The sequence below is a fragment of the Colletes latitarsis genome, chromosome 1, assembly GCF_051014445.1.
Source record: "Colletes latitarsis isolate SP2378_abdomen chromosome 1, iyColLati1, whole genome shotgun sequence".
NCBI classification, from domain to species: Eukaryota; Metazoa; Arthropoda; class Insecta; order Hymenoptera; family Colletidae; genus Colletes; species Colletes latitarsis.
This window is the reverse complement of record NC_135134.1, coordinates 39,641,521-39,658,395: the sequence shown is the minus strand read 5'-3', so window position 1 is coordinate 39,658,395 and position 16,875 is coordinate 39,641,521. Positions and strand designations below refer to the sequence as shown.

The 16,875-nt window shown below is 34.4% G+C and overlaps 2 protein-coding genes across 4 annotated transcripts in view; one reads left to right on the top strand and one right to left on the bottom strand.

Annotated features, from left to right (window-relative positions):
* The window catches only part of LOC143351796 (alkaline phosphatase), a 391,261-nt gene that overhangs the window by 82,937 nt on the left and 291,449 nt on the right, over positions 1–16,875 (bottom strand). The window contains exons 4-5 of the mRNA XM_076783742.1: positions 8,354–8,532; positions 3,342–3,549 (exon numbers count right to left, since the gene is read on the bottom strand). Coding sequence (XP_076639857.1) covers positions 3,342–3,549; positions 8,354–8,532 — 387 coding nt within the window. The remainder of the gene's footprint in view (positions 1–3,341; positions 3,550–8,353; positions 8,533–16,875) is intronic.
* Positions 1–16,875, top strand: part of LOC143351847 (caspase-1-like) — a 223,517-nt gene that overhangs the window by 72,476 nt on the left and 134,166 nt on the right. The gene's annotated exons all lie outside the window — the stretch shown is intronic.

Here is a 16,875-nt window from a genome sequence, read left to right as displayed (position 1 = left end):
CTATGTTTATTGACCAAAAATGATTGTAATTGAGCCCCGCAACCGAAAATAATTTTTTCAGAATTAATTAAAAATTTTTTTTTTCGTCGAAAAATTTAGGCATCTACCCCCTGTCGATTTTTCCTAAAAATTCGATTTTGATTTTTAGTAATTTTATTTGACGCCCTATAGAAAAGTTGTCTAATACTTTTCTGTAGGTACCCATGGGCTCTACTTCAGAAAAAAGTTTCATTGAAATATATTCACAATTGTAGGAGTTATGGCTGTTTGAAAATTGGACCATTTTTATGAGGTTTTTCTCATTTTGCGGTGTCAAGGACCAACTTTTCGAATATTTTTGCGATTTGTACATATTCTCCACCAAAATACGCGTAGTTTGCTTTTTTAAACATTAAAATCGTCCAATCCGTTCAAAAGTTATGACGTTTTGAAGATTCGCATGAAAATTCGGGCAGACATTTCTGGACAGAAATTATATTTTCGGTAAGGAATTTTTTTCTCGAAACTGAGTAGGATTTCGGGGGTATGTCTGTTGACCAAAAATGCTTGCAATTGACCCCTGCAACTAAAAATAATTTTTCCAAGACAATTCGAAAGTCTTTTTTTTTACCCAAAACTTTCAGCACTTACTCGAATTTTTTTCTCGAAAGTGGGTAGGATTTCGGAAGTATGTCTATTCACCAAAAATGCTTATAATTGACCCCTACAACCAAAAATAATTTTTCCAGAACTATTTGAAATTTTTTAATTTAATTTGTTAATAATTATTTTTAATGAAGCCTCAGTCAAGAAATTGATATTCTTGATTTTCGTCTTATTATGGCTTCTAGAATCCTCTATTAAAATTTTTCCCAGGGGTGGCCAAACACCCCTGTATATGTACATACTATGCACAATAAACAATAAACAATAAAAAATATATACATATCCTCTATGCTATATCTATTCATAGAGAAAGTAATTGTGTTATACTCAGTGGATATAAATCATTGAAATGTTATCACACTTATCTGAAACGATATTTACGATAAATTACATATTTTAAAAATGTTGAAAACCTCGCAGAAATAATGAATTTACAATAAATTCCGTAGATACAAATTGGTTTATGAAGAATTTCGCGTGGAGTTTGCGCAGCAAGTGGTGAGGTTATTAATTACGGAGCCAATAGTATTCCTTATTAACAGGTCTCGAAGGGAATTAGTTGTTCTGATCGATAGACTCAGCGTAATCCCCAATTCAAACGTTACGCCGATCTCAATTAGAGTGAACTAACTAAGAGCTAATCACGTTCAAGGAATAATATAATCATATACGATCAATAATTGTCTAACCTCAGGATGCACAATCAATATTATTCAATCTAAATAATATTCACTTGAAATCCACGTTACTCTTTTATCATCACATAAGGGTTTGTCATTATAGGTTCAGTCGCCACGATCGTCGAAACGGATCGATAAAACGGAGAAACGGAACTACGCACAAAGCAATGATTATTTCTGATATTTTTCAATCTGCTATTGTTCCCTGATAAAAGATCAGTGACAGTGTAATAATTTCGAAAAGGTTCCGCGCGAGTATTGGAAGATAGATCGTTTGAGAATCCGGAACTGTGTTTGTATGTGCGAACGGATTTTATTTGTTCGCCCATGAATAAAGAACAATAGAATGTTCTGAAGTCGTTATTTTTAAACTTGCGCCGAGATTTCAATAGTTCTTTTAATGACATGGTTGATGGCGACCTATAGAGTGACTCGAAAAGATTCCAGATAATTCGTTCAGCTTTACCTTAAAGAGGGAAAAGATTTATTTTAAACAATTTTGTTTTGTGCTTCGAAACACGAATGCTGCCACGGTATTATTTGTTGCAAATGATTTCAAATAGCAACTGATAAAACGAACAAAAAATAGACAATATATAACAGCATCAATTTTTGTAATAACAAATAATGTTATGCAGTGCATATTCAAAATTACTTTTCTCATAAATGAAACATTCCATTTGATTCACTTTTTCATGCAGAATAACCGTATCATCGCTGTGTATATACAAAAGTAGTAGAGTAATGGTTCTTAAAATGAACATCTCTCACGTTCATCTTTCATAGAGGAGGCGAAATTGAACACCAGCAGATATTTCTGTTCAGCAATGCCTGCTGGTGTCGAATTTCCTTTATCTTTTACCGTCAGTCGATGACCGAAGAAAAGGATAGCGAATGAGAACGAATGAGAAAAAGATATTGTCTTTTATTCCAGCTCGTATCGTATTTCAAATATCGTCTTTCACTGGCTCCAAGGGGGAATATTCAAGTTACGAATCACGTCTGGGGCTCATTTTAAGAATCACTACTATATTATACTTTGTTTCATTATTTCTTGTGCGTATTTATAAATAAAATTGATGCACTATTCTACAGTAATTATGATAATATAAGTGTCACAAAGAAGGAGGTAAAACCTATTTACACAGACTGTTCGACCACCCCTGGGAAAAATTTTGATGGGAGATTCTAGGAGACAAAATAAGACGAAAATCAAGAATACCAATTTGTTGATCGAGGCTTCGTTAAAAAAGTATTAACGTTTAAAGTTCCGCCTGCAGGACGGCAATCTGCGAACAGCTGTACGTGCATGCAATAGTGGTTCGCACTCAGTATGAGAAACTCTACTTACAATTAGTGACGTGTCGGCAGCCTTACAATTTTGTGAGTGAGAACCACTAGCAGCTGTTCGCAGATTGCCGTTCTAGAGGCGGAACTTTAAACGTTAATAACTTTCTAACGAAGCCTCGATCAACAAATTGGTATTCTCGATTTTTGTTTTATTTTGGCCTCTAAAATCTCCCATTCAAATTATTTCCCCAGGATTGAACACCCTGTATTTTATAAAGAGCTACATTATTTTTTTAAATGTTTTACAAATAATCGAGTGGTACTATTTAGGAATTTAAAAATAATCAATAATAAACTAGTCGTGACACAAAGACGGAAGAAAAACTTTGATCATATTTTTATATTTCAAAGAGCTACATTATTTTTCTAAATGTTCTTCAGATAATCTAGTGGTACTATTTAGGAATTTAATAAAATTCAATGATAAACTAGTGACACAAAGAAGGAAGTAAAGCCTTGTTCACATTTTTATATTTCAAAGAGCTATTTTTTTAAATGTTTTACAAATAATCGAGTGGTACTGTTTAGGAATTTAAAAAGATTCAATAATAAACTGATTTATAAATCGAATAAAGGAATGACCCTGCGATAGATGGCATTCAAATTCGTCGCTAACGAATCCTCGAGTCATATCGAACACAACAAAAAGATGTTTCTGATCGTTACCCAAGAGATGGTTCACTTTCCGTGGATCGACGTTCTCGAACTGCTCCTTGTTAGTGACGTATTTCGCGGGCACGTTCCGCAACCGGTGGTTTCTGGACCATTCTTCGATCAGATTCCTCCCGTCCAATCGTCTGCCCTCCTTATCGGGCTCCTCGGGATCCTGGATCACTTTCGGCACGAAATGACGCCTGCCCCCGCCAAGGACCACCTAGGATCGATCGTGATTTTATTGCCGCGTATTTTATTCGAGACGGATAAAAGTGGATTTCGAGTAATAAAGTCGAACAATTGGCGAGCTGAGCTCTGGTATAGATCGGATTCCTGGAATTAACCTTAAACTCTTTGTAGAGAGCAACGACAAGAAATCAATTCACCATTTTAATCTATCGGATAACGAGCACCCGAAAGGTATTGACAATTTTTCTGACTGGTGGAAAATATGTTCACCGTAAATTCCTGTGTATCTATCAGGATTGGGCAAATTTTATTCTCGACTGACGAATCAAACTTTTATCTAACCCCTCAAATGTCAGTTTAAAATATTCTTTTTACGAATTCCAATTTACGGGATGTCTTTAGAAATGAAACTTTGGTATTTGTCCAATCAGATATAATTCTTTGGGTTTGGAAACAGTTGCAAGAATATTGACAAAAGGAAAGTTGCATTATCGAGCATCAATAAAAAAAAATTCAAAGTTGGGTAAAATATTCATTTAAGTAATAAATTATAAGTAGTAGTGTAATTATAAAAACAAAATATTTTATTCGAAGAATACTGGAACTTTATTTTGAAATTTATTTTAATTTACTTCCATTTGATACCCATTTTAGAAACACCTTTTTCTGAAATTAGTTCTACATGTTTGACGCGTAACACCATAACCATTAATTATTGTAACGAGATATACAATTTTTTGGAATCCAACGAAAATTGAATTGGTTTTCTACGTCTTCCATTTTTAGACCAACTGTTTTCGAAAGTTCTGATACGCCAGCTCGCGTTCCATTAAAGAACTGTTCCCAAAAGCAATTTTGTCGAATTTCAAAGTCAACTGAAGGGAAACGCTCTTTTCGTTGCTTGAAAGAGTTTCCATTTCAGTGATTGCATGTTTCCGTTCGCTTTTTTTTGTTTTTTGTTTTTTTTTTTTTTTTTTTTTAATGCACGAAATAGAAGTCACCATGTAAAGACGACTGTGAACGGGTGACCTAGATTACATTGCTTTTATATTTTAACGGCGAAAAAGCACGCATGGAAAATTGCGTATCATGTAAAAAAAAATTATTATTCTGGAGCTACTCTCGGTACGAATCGGTATTAAAATAGCGAACGAAGCGATATCTCGTTACAAATATTTCAGAAATCAACTGTAAAATTTCAACGCAATTTATCCATTATTTCAACGCAATCGTAAACGACAAATGGAGTTGTAACTTTTATTTTGTATATTAATCTGGAAACCATGTTTGTTGGACAGAAATCATACAACAATTTTGATAAAAAAATTAAACTCGACTTCGTAAGTCTTGAAACACAATGCTGCTACAAGCTTTAATTAAAACTGAAATGGAATTTATTGACTTTCGCGTCAAATAAACTTTGTATTTTTTAATTTTCTATTATCCTTGTCTGCCACAATTATTAAGGATTGATTTTAAATGCTTTCAGAATGAAATTGTACTGATACCTTCTAATTTTTGAATATAGTATAATTCTGTGAATTCATAAATGTGTATTTCTCCAGTTTTACATAGTGTAAGATAATTTCCCTTAAAATTTTACAATTTTAAGAATCGTGAGACGAAATATGTATAAATGTTTGGAAGTCGTCTAAATCTTACCATGGTAAGCAAGCAATTAAAAAACATGTATGCTAACAAGGTTTTGGCGCAGCATATTCATATGAAACACCATGCACTCCGCGTCTTAGCATAATAAAATATTGAATTTTCGGATGCATCGAATTTACATAAATACGTTCCACGAAATTTCTGCAATTTTTACAGTCGTTCATCTCCTTCAAACCAAAGGACTTTATTCACTTTCCATAAGGAGTTACCCAAACACGAATTTTCATCTGTTTCAGCAAGTCTATATGCATTAACGCTAGGTTATGACTTAGTATGTGAATCTTTTACCCTCTACTATGTTTACATCACCTGATATCAAATGAATTTTCAATGCATAAGATTTTGTAAAAAGAGTTACGTAAAAAGACTACAAATTTTCCAATGAGAAGAATGCCCCACCAAAATTAAAAATATTTGCAAACTGGTAAAAGCAGAGGAAATTTACACAGGATCAATACTAAATGTGTTACTGTTCGTAGCACATTCAATCAGAAAGTGATGTCTACTTCAAACGTAAATTAAAAATCTGTTAATGAAATTCCATTCCACGTATTCCTGTCCTCGACAAATTCTCGAAACTGAATTTCCTCTGAAAACGAAACTTCGTACGAAAAAGAATTCATTCCATATTTTCAATCTACTTGCAGCATTGACGAAGTGGTTCAGTTTCGATCGTACCACAAATAATACCACACTGTATGTACCCTGTGTTGAAAAGTTGGTCTATAAAAGAAATTGGGTACAGTATTGGATCAGAAATTCCATCTTTCCAAAACTTGCTACTAGGGAGGAGATCAATTTTACTAAATAAATAAGTAAAACAATAAAATGTCAGCAGGTTCCGGTCCCTGACGTAATTGATCGGGTTAAATATGTTTTATCGAGGTACAAATCTGACGTTTTAACGAGTAACTACCGTAATAGGTTGTTTGTGACTCGGGAATGACCTTTTGAAATCTCGACTAGGAACCATCAGATAAGAAATGTCAAAAGAGACTAAAGGAACGCGATCAACTTTCGTAAAATAAATTTTATCCTGTTCGTCCGATCTCCCTGCTGGATTGGAAAGCACCGATCCGCTGGGAAAGTCATCCCCGTGAACCTTTAATTTCTCCAATCTGCGGAGAAACTCTCTCGAGAACTCCGACCGGGCAGACTTTAACGAGCAGGAAGTTTTGCATGGAGCTTCCGTACAAAAGCCGTGGCCGTTTTCTCCGGGTCGAGGCATTTTTTCTCCCGTTACGTCGACGAAGAAACATCATGAACGGTCCCTCCAGACCAATCGACTCGCCCAAGATCTCTATTTCCGTTTACCGACCTCGCGACGTCGTACTAAAAAACGCATAATCGTCCTAAGATTTCTGCTAAGTCCGTTCGATACAATTGGAAGTCCCATTATCATGGAAACGAGGATCTTGTTTCAACTATGGGTTTCATTTTAACGAGGAAACAGAAGTTTCATACGGAAGAAATTTCATACGGAAATGGATTCTTCGATGGAAGAAAAAAAACACGATCCTTTCTTTTTTTATTATCTTAATTATAGAGTTCCAAAAGTACACCTTTCAAATTCTAATTATTAACGGAGATGTAAATAAAATATAAGCTAAAACACGTAAAAGTGAATCTAGTGTTCACAAGTGTCACCTCAAATATTCCTTGAAAATTATTTTATTTTAAACTTTTCGAAATACTAAGATTTTATTTTAAGAACTTTTGTAAAACTATATCATGATTAGTTACACAACATAACTGAACGTAAAATAATCTTGTTCTTGACAATAAATATATTTAAATATGTTTGAAAATTTTTACGAATTAAAAACTTGAGTATAACCATGTAGATTTTTGTTGACTATTTCATAAGTGAGAGGAATATAATATACAAAGTAAGAAGTAATATGAAAGAAGGAAAATATTACTTATCCTATTTACAACTTATTGTTTTGTTTTTTTTAGGAACGACAAAATTATTTTAATTAAGGATGCGAATAATAACATAAAGTTGTTCAAATTTCTCGAAAGTGGAAACAATTTTCTTCGAGAATCAGTGATCTCGAAATATTTGAACATTGTTTTCTTTGTAGAAGGAAATAGAAATTCAATAAAAAATCTCAGGAACTCTCGAGTTGGCATTCTCAAGCACGATTTGTGCGTCACAACGCGAATGCTTACGAATATTTCATTGTCCTCGGGATCCTTTGTCCGACAGAAATTAATTTCTCGGCTACGAACGATGCTTTCCAATTCAATAAATTTTCTTCTCCTTTTTCTGCAGTTATATTACATCGAGTTGCACGTGCCGCAAAACATGATCAATAAGTCACGGGGGTTGAACGCCATGTCGATTTCTCTGGTAGCTCAGATATCCCCGATGCAAACGTTAAGTTTTATGTTTTGGTTTTCAGTGTATCGTTTCCATTAAATATTTTCGAAATGTCGATCGACTGCAGTTATGCGTAAAATTCGGCCACGTATTTTCAATAAAAATATTTACTAAGTAGAAATATGTGCTGTTAAAAATTTTTGTTCCGCGTGTTTAGTTTTCTGCTACAATTTCGGCAAAGATATAGATGAAAAATGGAACGAAGGTATTGTTTATTAAGGATCAAAAAGCACGTGTTAACGAATTAACCTGGCTATTCCTGCGATTGAATCTCATAACGTGTTATCTTCTAATTATTCCGTCACGACCCATGTAATAAATATGAGCATACTTTTACTAACGATCTATACAGTACAATAAAATATATTTGCAAAAAATGACAGAAATAGTCAAAATTATTAAATCTTTCTAATCAGACGTTAAAAAGTAATACGATATAATAACCCTGGACAAACTATTACTAGCTTCCTACGCTGAACACTATGCCACAGTTAGTATCGAATTAAATGATTTATCATTGTAATATAACTAACTAAGCAATTTGTTAAACTTCACACTTATTTTTCTCATAACTGGCTATGTGCAGTTATAACTTTGTTTACGATTGTCGTACTCGCGAATCTACAAGCCTGCAAAATATCATTGCAATCGGTGAGTATCAGGTCTGGCTTCTCGTTAGATAAATTGTGTTTTGGCCAAACTTTGATCGTTTTGGTCAGGTTTCTTGGCTGTGATTTTATGATTGTAGAGACGGTTATATTAAAATATAATTTCGTACGTTAATGTTACGACCAGGCTCGTCTTCGAGCAGTTGACGAGCGATGTCCTTGCAAGAAGTTCGTGCAGCAGGTGGCACCTTGCCGTCGTCCTCCCAATAACGGCTGGCTGCGTGGGCGTAAAGCGCCGCTGGAGTCGCGTGCGTCACCCTGGTGGTCGTCACCAGCCCCGTCGATTTACCTGCGGGCAGAGAAGTCGGGTTATCGACGACGCGGTAAATCTACCAACGACGAGCCTTCGTCGTGCGTGTTTCGTAAATCACACGGTTGAATCCTCGCCGTGGATCGTTTGTCTCCCGTAGCTGATTTCATCGCTCTCATCACCAGCACGTCCACGGGAGACAAATTCTTTGGCAGAATTAATTAATTGGTATAATTATTGTCGATCGTGAAATATTTTGTTCGTTGAACGAAAACAGCATTTGTTTGGAGGGGATAAATATCATTCAAGATCCTCAATTTTCTTCTGTTAGATATCCTAAATGATGAAAAAGACAAATCTAATCATGATAGGTTGACCTTGAAATGATTTTTGAAGAGAGTGAAAATCAAGCACTAGCAATTTTCTAGGTAAAATTTTGAAATAATATATATTTGTAACATGTTTTAGGTTGAATCGAATCGTGTAGAAATTAATTTTGAAACTTCAAATTTTTCACGAGGAAATCAATTTTTTGTTTTGTGCAACAAAAGCCAGTTGTTAGTTAATTGTATTGAAAGTTAATTTTAAATCTTGATCTATATCAAATGCCTATAATAGTACCAAAATAAGAAGAATAGTAAAATGTATACCAATAATAAACATATACAGGGTGTTCGGCCACCTCTGGGAAAAATTTTAATGGGAGATTCTAGCATATCAAATTTCTTAACTGAGGCCTCATTAAAAAGTTATTAAAAAATTAAATTAAAACATTTCAAATCATTCTGGAAAAATTATTTTTGGTTGCGGGGCTCAATTACAATCATTTTTTATGACTAGACATACCTCTGAAATCCAACCCACTTTCGAGAAAAAAATTCGAGAATGTGTGAAATGTTTCAATAAAATAAAAAAATTTCAAATTTCAAATAACTTTTTAACGAAGCCTCCATCAACAAATTAGTATTCTTGATTTTCGTCTTATTTTGACTTCTAGAACCTCCCATTAAAATTTTCCCCACGGTTGGTTAAACACTTTGTATTAGGTACGAAGAATTTTGTATACAGGGTGTTCGGCCACCCCTGGGAAAAATTTTAATGCAAGATTCTAGAGGCCAAAATAGGACGAAAATCAAGAATATCAATTTGTTGATGAAGGCTTCGTTAAAAAGTTATCAACGTTTAAAGCTCCGCTCGTACTGAATTTTTTTCTCGAAAATGCGCAAGATTTCGGGGGTATGTCTATTCACCAAAAATGATTGCAATTGACCCCCGGAACCAAAAATAATTTTTACAAAATTAATTAAAAATTTTTTTTTTCGTCGAAAAATTTAGACACCTACCCCCTGTCGATTTTTCTTAAAAATTCCTTTTTCATTTTTAGTCATTTTGTTTAACGTCCTACAGAAAAGTTGTCTAATACTTTTCTGTAGGTACCCATGAGCTCTACTTCAGAAAAAAGTTTCATTGAAATATATTCACAATTGAAGGAGTTATGGCTGTTTGAATATTGGACCATTTTTATGGGGTTTTTCTCATTTTGCGGGGTCAAGGAACAACTTTTCGAATATTTTTGCGATTTGTACGTATTCTTTACCAAAATACGCGTAGTTTGCTTTTTTAAACATTGCAATCCTTCACTCCGTTCAGGAGTTATGACGTTTTAAAGATTCGCATGAAATTTCAGGGGAACATATCAACGCTATGGTCAGACATTATTAGATTTTCGGTAAGGAATTTTTTTCTCGAAAGTGCGTAGGATTTTGGGGGTATGTGTAATGAACAAACAGGATTGTGATTGACCCTCGCAACCGAAAATAATTTTTCCAAAACGATTTGAAATTTTTTTTTTCCGTCGAAAAGTTTCACATCCTTTCGAATTTTTTTTCTCGAAAGTGGATAGGATTTCGAGGGTATGTCTAATGACCAAAAATGATTGTAATTGATCCCCGCAACCGAGAATAATTTTTCCAGGACAATTTGAAATTGTTGAATTGAGTTGATAATAACTTTTTAACGAAGCCTTCATCAACAAATTGATATTCTTGATTGTCGTCTTATTTTGGCCTCTAGAATCCCCCATTAAATTTTTCCCCAGGGTTGGCCGAACACCTTGTATACTTTCCATCACAATATGCAAGTATGTCACTAGGAAAATCCAACTGGAGTTGCTTCAAAGATTTCAAAGTTTCGATTCCTCCTTTTCAGCAATTCATATTGCATATTATAAACAAATAAATAAATATCGTACGGATTGGAAATTTCATTGTTCCAAAAAATTAATTTCATTTCATTCGTCTGGAATTTGTATCCATATAAAAATTTCTTTTCCGTCCATTTCTGGCGTTTGGCGGATAGGGGCGACTTTAACGATAATTTTCCCAGGAATTTTTACTCGTTAAAATCCAATCGCGTCCCCGTAAATTTTTCCTCGACCAAGTTCCACCGATCGAACCAATTAAATCACGTTTTCTATTCCGCGATAGGCCAGAGAAATGTTGGCGAAGAAGCGTTTCGGGTAAAACGCGAATCAGATTTAGGACACTGCGTGCACTTTCGCTGTTTGGAATTTTATATTAATTAAAGCGACGTTCGTCGGATGTTCTTAGCGTTGACACGGCGAAAGTCTCCGCCTCCACGGATAGGCTAACCGTTAACGGATTAGGCTGGCACGCGGGGATCTATGTTCTCGGAGGATTAGCAATTACGTTAAGTGGGCCGACGTTAGGACCACCGGGATGCTAATCGGTTCGAGTGCGTCGATACACGATCCTTCATCAAAGCAGCGCTCACGATCCTTTGATCTTGGCATCTGGACCTTCAATTATCATTTAGCATAACGAGCAGATGTGTCCTGCTGGTGCCAGGTCGATTAGCGGGTATTTGGTCGCGCAGGATCGAAGTCGCGAAGCCAATTCGCGTTTATATTCGCTTCTACGAAATTTAGAAGTATCGAGAATGATTTTACGAAAAAAGGATATCGTTCAAAATCGACCTAGGCCCTCACAGGGCTCGGCAAATCATCCGAATGAAAGCTGATTCGTTAATAATATTTTCAAACTTCTCACGGTTTCGAGGAAGTTTGGTTAGCTCTACGATAATAGCCAAGTTTGCAACATTGCAGTTTCAGAAATTGGTGGGAATGACTTCGTGAACAATTTCGAAGGATTACTGTAATTCCATGTAACTGTTAGCAAATATGTTGTTGTATTTCGAAATAGAGGGAATTCGTGCGTTATTTCATTTGCTTGGATTAAAATTCTGTACATATTGAACTTGTGCAGTAACTGTTAAGTAATAATCCTCAATGCATTTTCTAGTAATATCACCATGTTTAAAATAATCTAATTTTTTGTCATCTCTATTTTGTACATTTATTTATTATTTCTCGAGTTCTACTGATATTCAACCTCAACAGACTCCCGCGATACTAATTAAACAGCAACGTTTTGATTCAATTTTGAGCAGTCATTTCCAACTTTTTAGGAGGCTGACGATAATGCTCGCGAGTTCCGTGGTAATTTAACCAAAGTCATTTTCATTAAGCTGGCTACGAGTTTCCCCGCAATCGCCGGTTAATATTTCCGAGTTCGCAATAGTTGAGACAATTTTGTAGTGGATGTTCTTTAGCACGAGGGAAATCGAGAGATGAACTTTCTAATACGGATATTAACAGTGATGATTGTCTTAGATCCGCGATTGTTAGTTTAATTTTTCCCCTGGAGGAGATGGCTGCGTTTCACGGTTTTTACAAGTTAAACGTTCCAGAAACGGTACATTCGTTTCTTCCTGTGTAAGCAATTTCCGCCTCCCGTTTCTTCGTTTACCGTAAATTCGGGCAACGTTACGCGAGGCGGCGGAAAAATGCCTCGAGTTAATTTCACCAGGAATTTTAAAAGCCTCTACGCACTTTCGTCAACTAAAGCGACACACGTAGAAATTCACTTTTAGGAATGTCGTTTCTGTCAAATGTAGTTTTTGTGCACAAAAGACAGTCTCCATTTAAAAACCGAGCTATTGGAATTGATTCTACTATAACTCGATTTGTGTACAATGTTCGACAAATGTCTGACGTCGACTATTCTTTTCTGTAAATCAGTTTAGTTCAGATTAGAAATTTATAAATTGTAAAATTAGTTTTTTTATATTTAAGACTGCCTCATGTTTCAGGTTATTGGACAAAATATTGTCTTAAATGTACGTTTATAGGTATTTTATAATAGTAGAATGGATTTCAGTGAAATTCTATATTTAAGTACCATATTGAAGAACTGATTCTATTTTGAACAATATTGAAATAACTTGTTGTATGGTTTTTCTAATATGTATTCATTATTTGTAAAGAAAATTAAATTTTACGTAAAATAGTAAAACGTTAAATAAACATTGTCTCTATCTTCTCTAACAAAGAACAAATTAAATTAAATACTTTAACCATATTAACACTAAACTAAGATCAAATAACCGTTTTTAAAATTTCGTTTAGAATTTCTAACATTCAATGATATTTCAGCACCATTTAACTATATGACTTTTCTTATAGTACTTCCACTGTTTTAAAACAGTCTAACAACGCGTATTAAACGCAACTACTATTGTTATTTCCATAATTCAGCCGCGGTTAAAAGTGGTAAAGCTTCCTCTTTGAAATGGTTTTTGGTTCATGTCAACCCAACTTTCCGTTCTCAAGATATCGTCGTGTAAAGAAAAACATAATTTATTGAATTCCATTATTTCTCTCTCTTCGTAGTACAACAGTACTAGTAATATTGAAAGTACTAAAACTTTGCAAGCGTATATTTCTGAAGCTCCTCATGCTTTTTCCAAAATTTTACCGCTGTTAGAAGCGGCAAAGCTTCCTCTTTAAAATGGTTTTCGGTTTATGTCGATCCGACTTTCCGTTTTGGAGATATAATTTAAATACAGTAGTAATTTTTAATATTCCACTCTGCGTCTGAGAAAAGTCTCTTAATGCGTATTAAAAGTACTAAAAACTTTAAGCACGTGCAGTTCCGAAGGTACTAGTGTTTTATTCACTATTAAGCCATTGTTAGAAACGATAAAGCTTCCTCTTTAAAATGGTTTTTGGTTTATGTCGATCCAACTTTCCGTTTTGGAGATATCGTAATTTAAATGATGGGGTAATTTCTTTAATTCTCACTATCTCTGTCTCTATCTTACGCTGCGAACCTCTCTCTCGTGCGTGCATCGTGCTGACCTAGATTTCAAAGGAGGTCAATGACCTCGCGACGTCAACAATAAAAAGTAAACAAACGATTCAAACTCTTATATCTCCCGAACTAATTACGCTATCGACTTGAATGAACGTTCATTTTAAAGGGCTATTCATCCTCTATCTAATGAATATAACAACTATGATTATCTATGTTCTCTTCTATGTTAATTTCGAAATTTGCTTTGACTCTATGCACCCAAAGAAGTATCAGCAATTCCTATTGATCATACGACTGCAGTACTATAAAACTGGATTATAAATTGCTTATTTAATTAAATCTCTATAAAGCGAGATTATATTTAGAAGATTTTATGTAGAAAAAAATAAAAAATCACGACAAAACGCATTTTATATAACCATTTAGAAACTTTTCAAAAAATGAACTATTAAATGTATTATAAAAATGTTTACCAGTGTGTTGCAATGAATTTAATCATTTTTGTTCCAACTTTTTCTAGAACCGACCGTATATACAATTCGATTTTAGTCTATGTAACAGCCAACGCAAAAAGAGAACTGCACCGGAAGAAGTAAAGGGAACGCGTAACTGGTGGCACTTTAAAAATGTCGCCTCGCGACACCATGGCGATAAGATAAAACGTAATTTACATATACACACTGGGAGGGCCCGGGCGGTTGCATGCAAATTAAAATAAAGCAGCGTGGAAATTTTCGTCGCGGTGGAAATTTGCGAAAACTAACGGCTGCGCCGTGTACCAAAAAGCGCCGTTCCCTTTCTCGAACAAAAAGATTTCCGGAGCGTCTCCGCCGTGTGCATTTTCGCGCTGGCCGTGGAAAGAAACAATTTCGCTGTACAGACACGCTCTCGTGTTCGAGATAATACATATTTCGGTGGTTCGCTAGACGGCCAGTAAAGTACGAGGGCGGAATGCAAAAGGGAACACACTTCGACTTCCGGAAATGAGCTATCTCTTCGCGTTTTACCCCAGATACGTCTCGTCGACTGGCTCTCAGTGGGGGATATTTGTACCGAAAAAGCGGAAAAAGATCATTCTTTGAAAGTATCCCCCTAATGACAAAATAATTCGCTAATAGTTAATTAAACATGTCACGATCTATTATGGTCTAGCTTCATATCACCCAAAATTGAAATTTTGAAGAATATGAGGTAGAAAAATGAAATTACTATAAATAATATTTTATGAGTTTTTGAAGAAACAGAATTTTTTAAATAAATATATTTGAATTCCCTATCTCGCGGCAGATATTTCGCTAAATAAAATTTATTCGCTAATAGTTAATTGAACATGTCACGATCTATTATAACCTATTTTCGAACCACACGAAATTGAAATTTTGAAGAATATGAGGAAGACGAATGAAATTAATTGCTATAAATAATATTTTATGAGTTCTTGAAGAAACAGAATTTTTTAAATAAATATATTTGAATTCCCTATCTCGCTGCATATATTTCAGTGTAAGATATTCGTATCGGACTCCAGTAATTCCATTTGTCTCGTGTATCTACCTACAGTGAAATAATTTCGACTTGTGTGATACAGAAAAAATTCCACTAGATGGTATCGGATTCAGTAATGGCGGTACAAATGCAAGGAGCTTCCATTGCTCGAGAAGAAATTCCAATGAATTTCTTAATTAAAGTTTGGGTGAAGTTTGCGAGATGGAATCAAACTTCAATTTCTGGTTCTTGTATTATAAGATAAAGTTAATCTTGGAACGTACAATTTAGACAAACTTTAATACGATAGTTATTAAAAACGTATCATATAGAATTTTCTTTACAATTGATAATATTAGAAACAACTTTCTCGACTTCATGGAGATAAATTCAGTAATTTATATTATTTTTTAATGATTTCATTTAGGAATGATTCTTAAAATAAACCCCAGGTCTGATTCGTAAATTGAACATTTCTATCAAGCGCAATCAATGCTATCGAACAGTCCATTTTCAATTTCTCGTGTCACAGTAATGATTCTTAAAATAACCCATAACCATAATACGGTAAATTGAACGTTTCTATCCCTTTCAACTCGGAGAGGGAGTTTCTCTCTGGAGTCAGTGAAGCTTAAAAGACATTTAAAAAATTGCTAGTGTCAAATTTCACTTCCGCCGTATGAAAGATGAACATATCAATCCCAGAGTGATGTTCAGTGAAGCATTTTAATGAGTCACACGTTTCATCGAAGGTCGTGCTAATAATATACTATTATTAAAAAATTCAGTTATGAACATTGATTCTAATGGATTAAAGACATACTGTAGTTTATCAGTCACAAACGTTTAAATCCAAAGTACTTATCAACAATATGGTGTACAGTCACGCGTCGCATGCAATGTTACAGATTATCTGATAAACCTGGGAAGAAAAATGGCTTGTTACACATAGGTACTCCAACACCTTGGTCAATCTGTTATCTTGATTTAAAAATCTCTCCATTTTTTCCCACTATATCTTGAAGGTGAAGTATATTCATTTTCATTCGTTATTGCAGAACAATCAAGGGAACGAGTGAAGTAAGAAAATTTGGTGGCAGAAGTTGCTCAAACATAATGAGTAATTACAATAATTCTTTGACAAAAAATTATTCATGAAATCCTTATAAATAATTTGATTATACAACAATGGTACCCCCCGTCGATTTTTCTTTAAAATTTGTTTGAAAACTTATTTAGTAGTTTTTTGTAGCTATCCATAAGCTGTACTTCATAAATAAATTTGAATGAAATACACCCACTATTGTAGGAGTAATGGTTGTTTGAGTATTGGACCATTTTGATGGGAGTCTTCTCACATTATGGGGTTAAGGAACAACGTTTCTAAGATTCTTAGAATTTCTAAATATTCTTCCATTCTGAAACATTAAAATCCTTTAATCCGTCCAAAAGTTATGATTTTTTAATCACACTCATGAAATTTCGGAGAAACATTTCTAGCCACACATATTTTCGGTAAAGAATTTTTCTCTCAAAAGTGCGCAGAATTTCGAGGGTATGTGTATTCGCCAAAAATGAGTATAATTGACCCCTGTAACCAAAAATAATTTTTTCAGAATGACTTGAAATTGTTTAATTTCGTCGAAAAGACCATAACGTGTAAAGTTCACTCGTATACCTCGTCTGTGATGATACGTTCCGGAAGACTTAATATCAAATATTT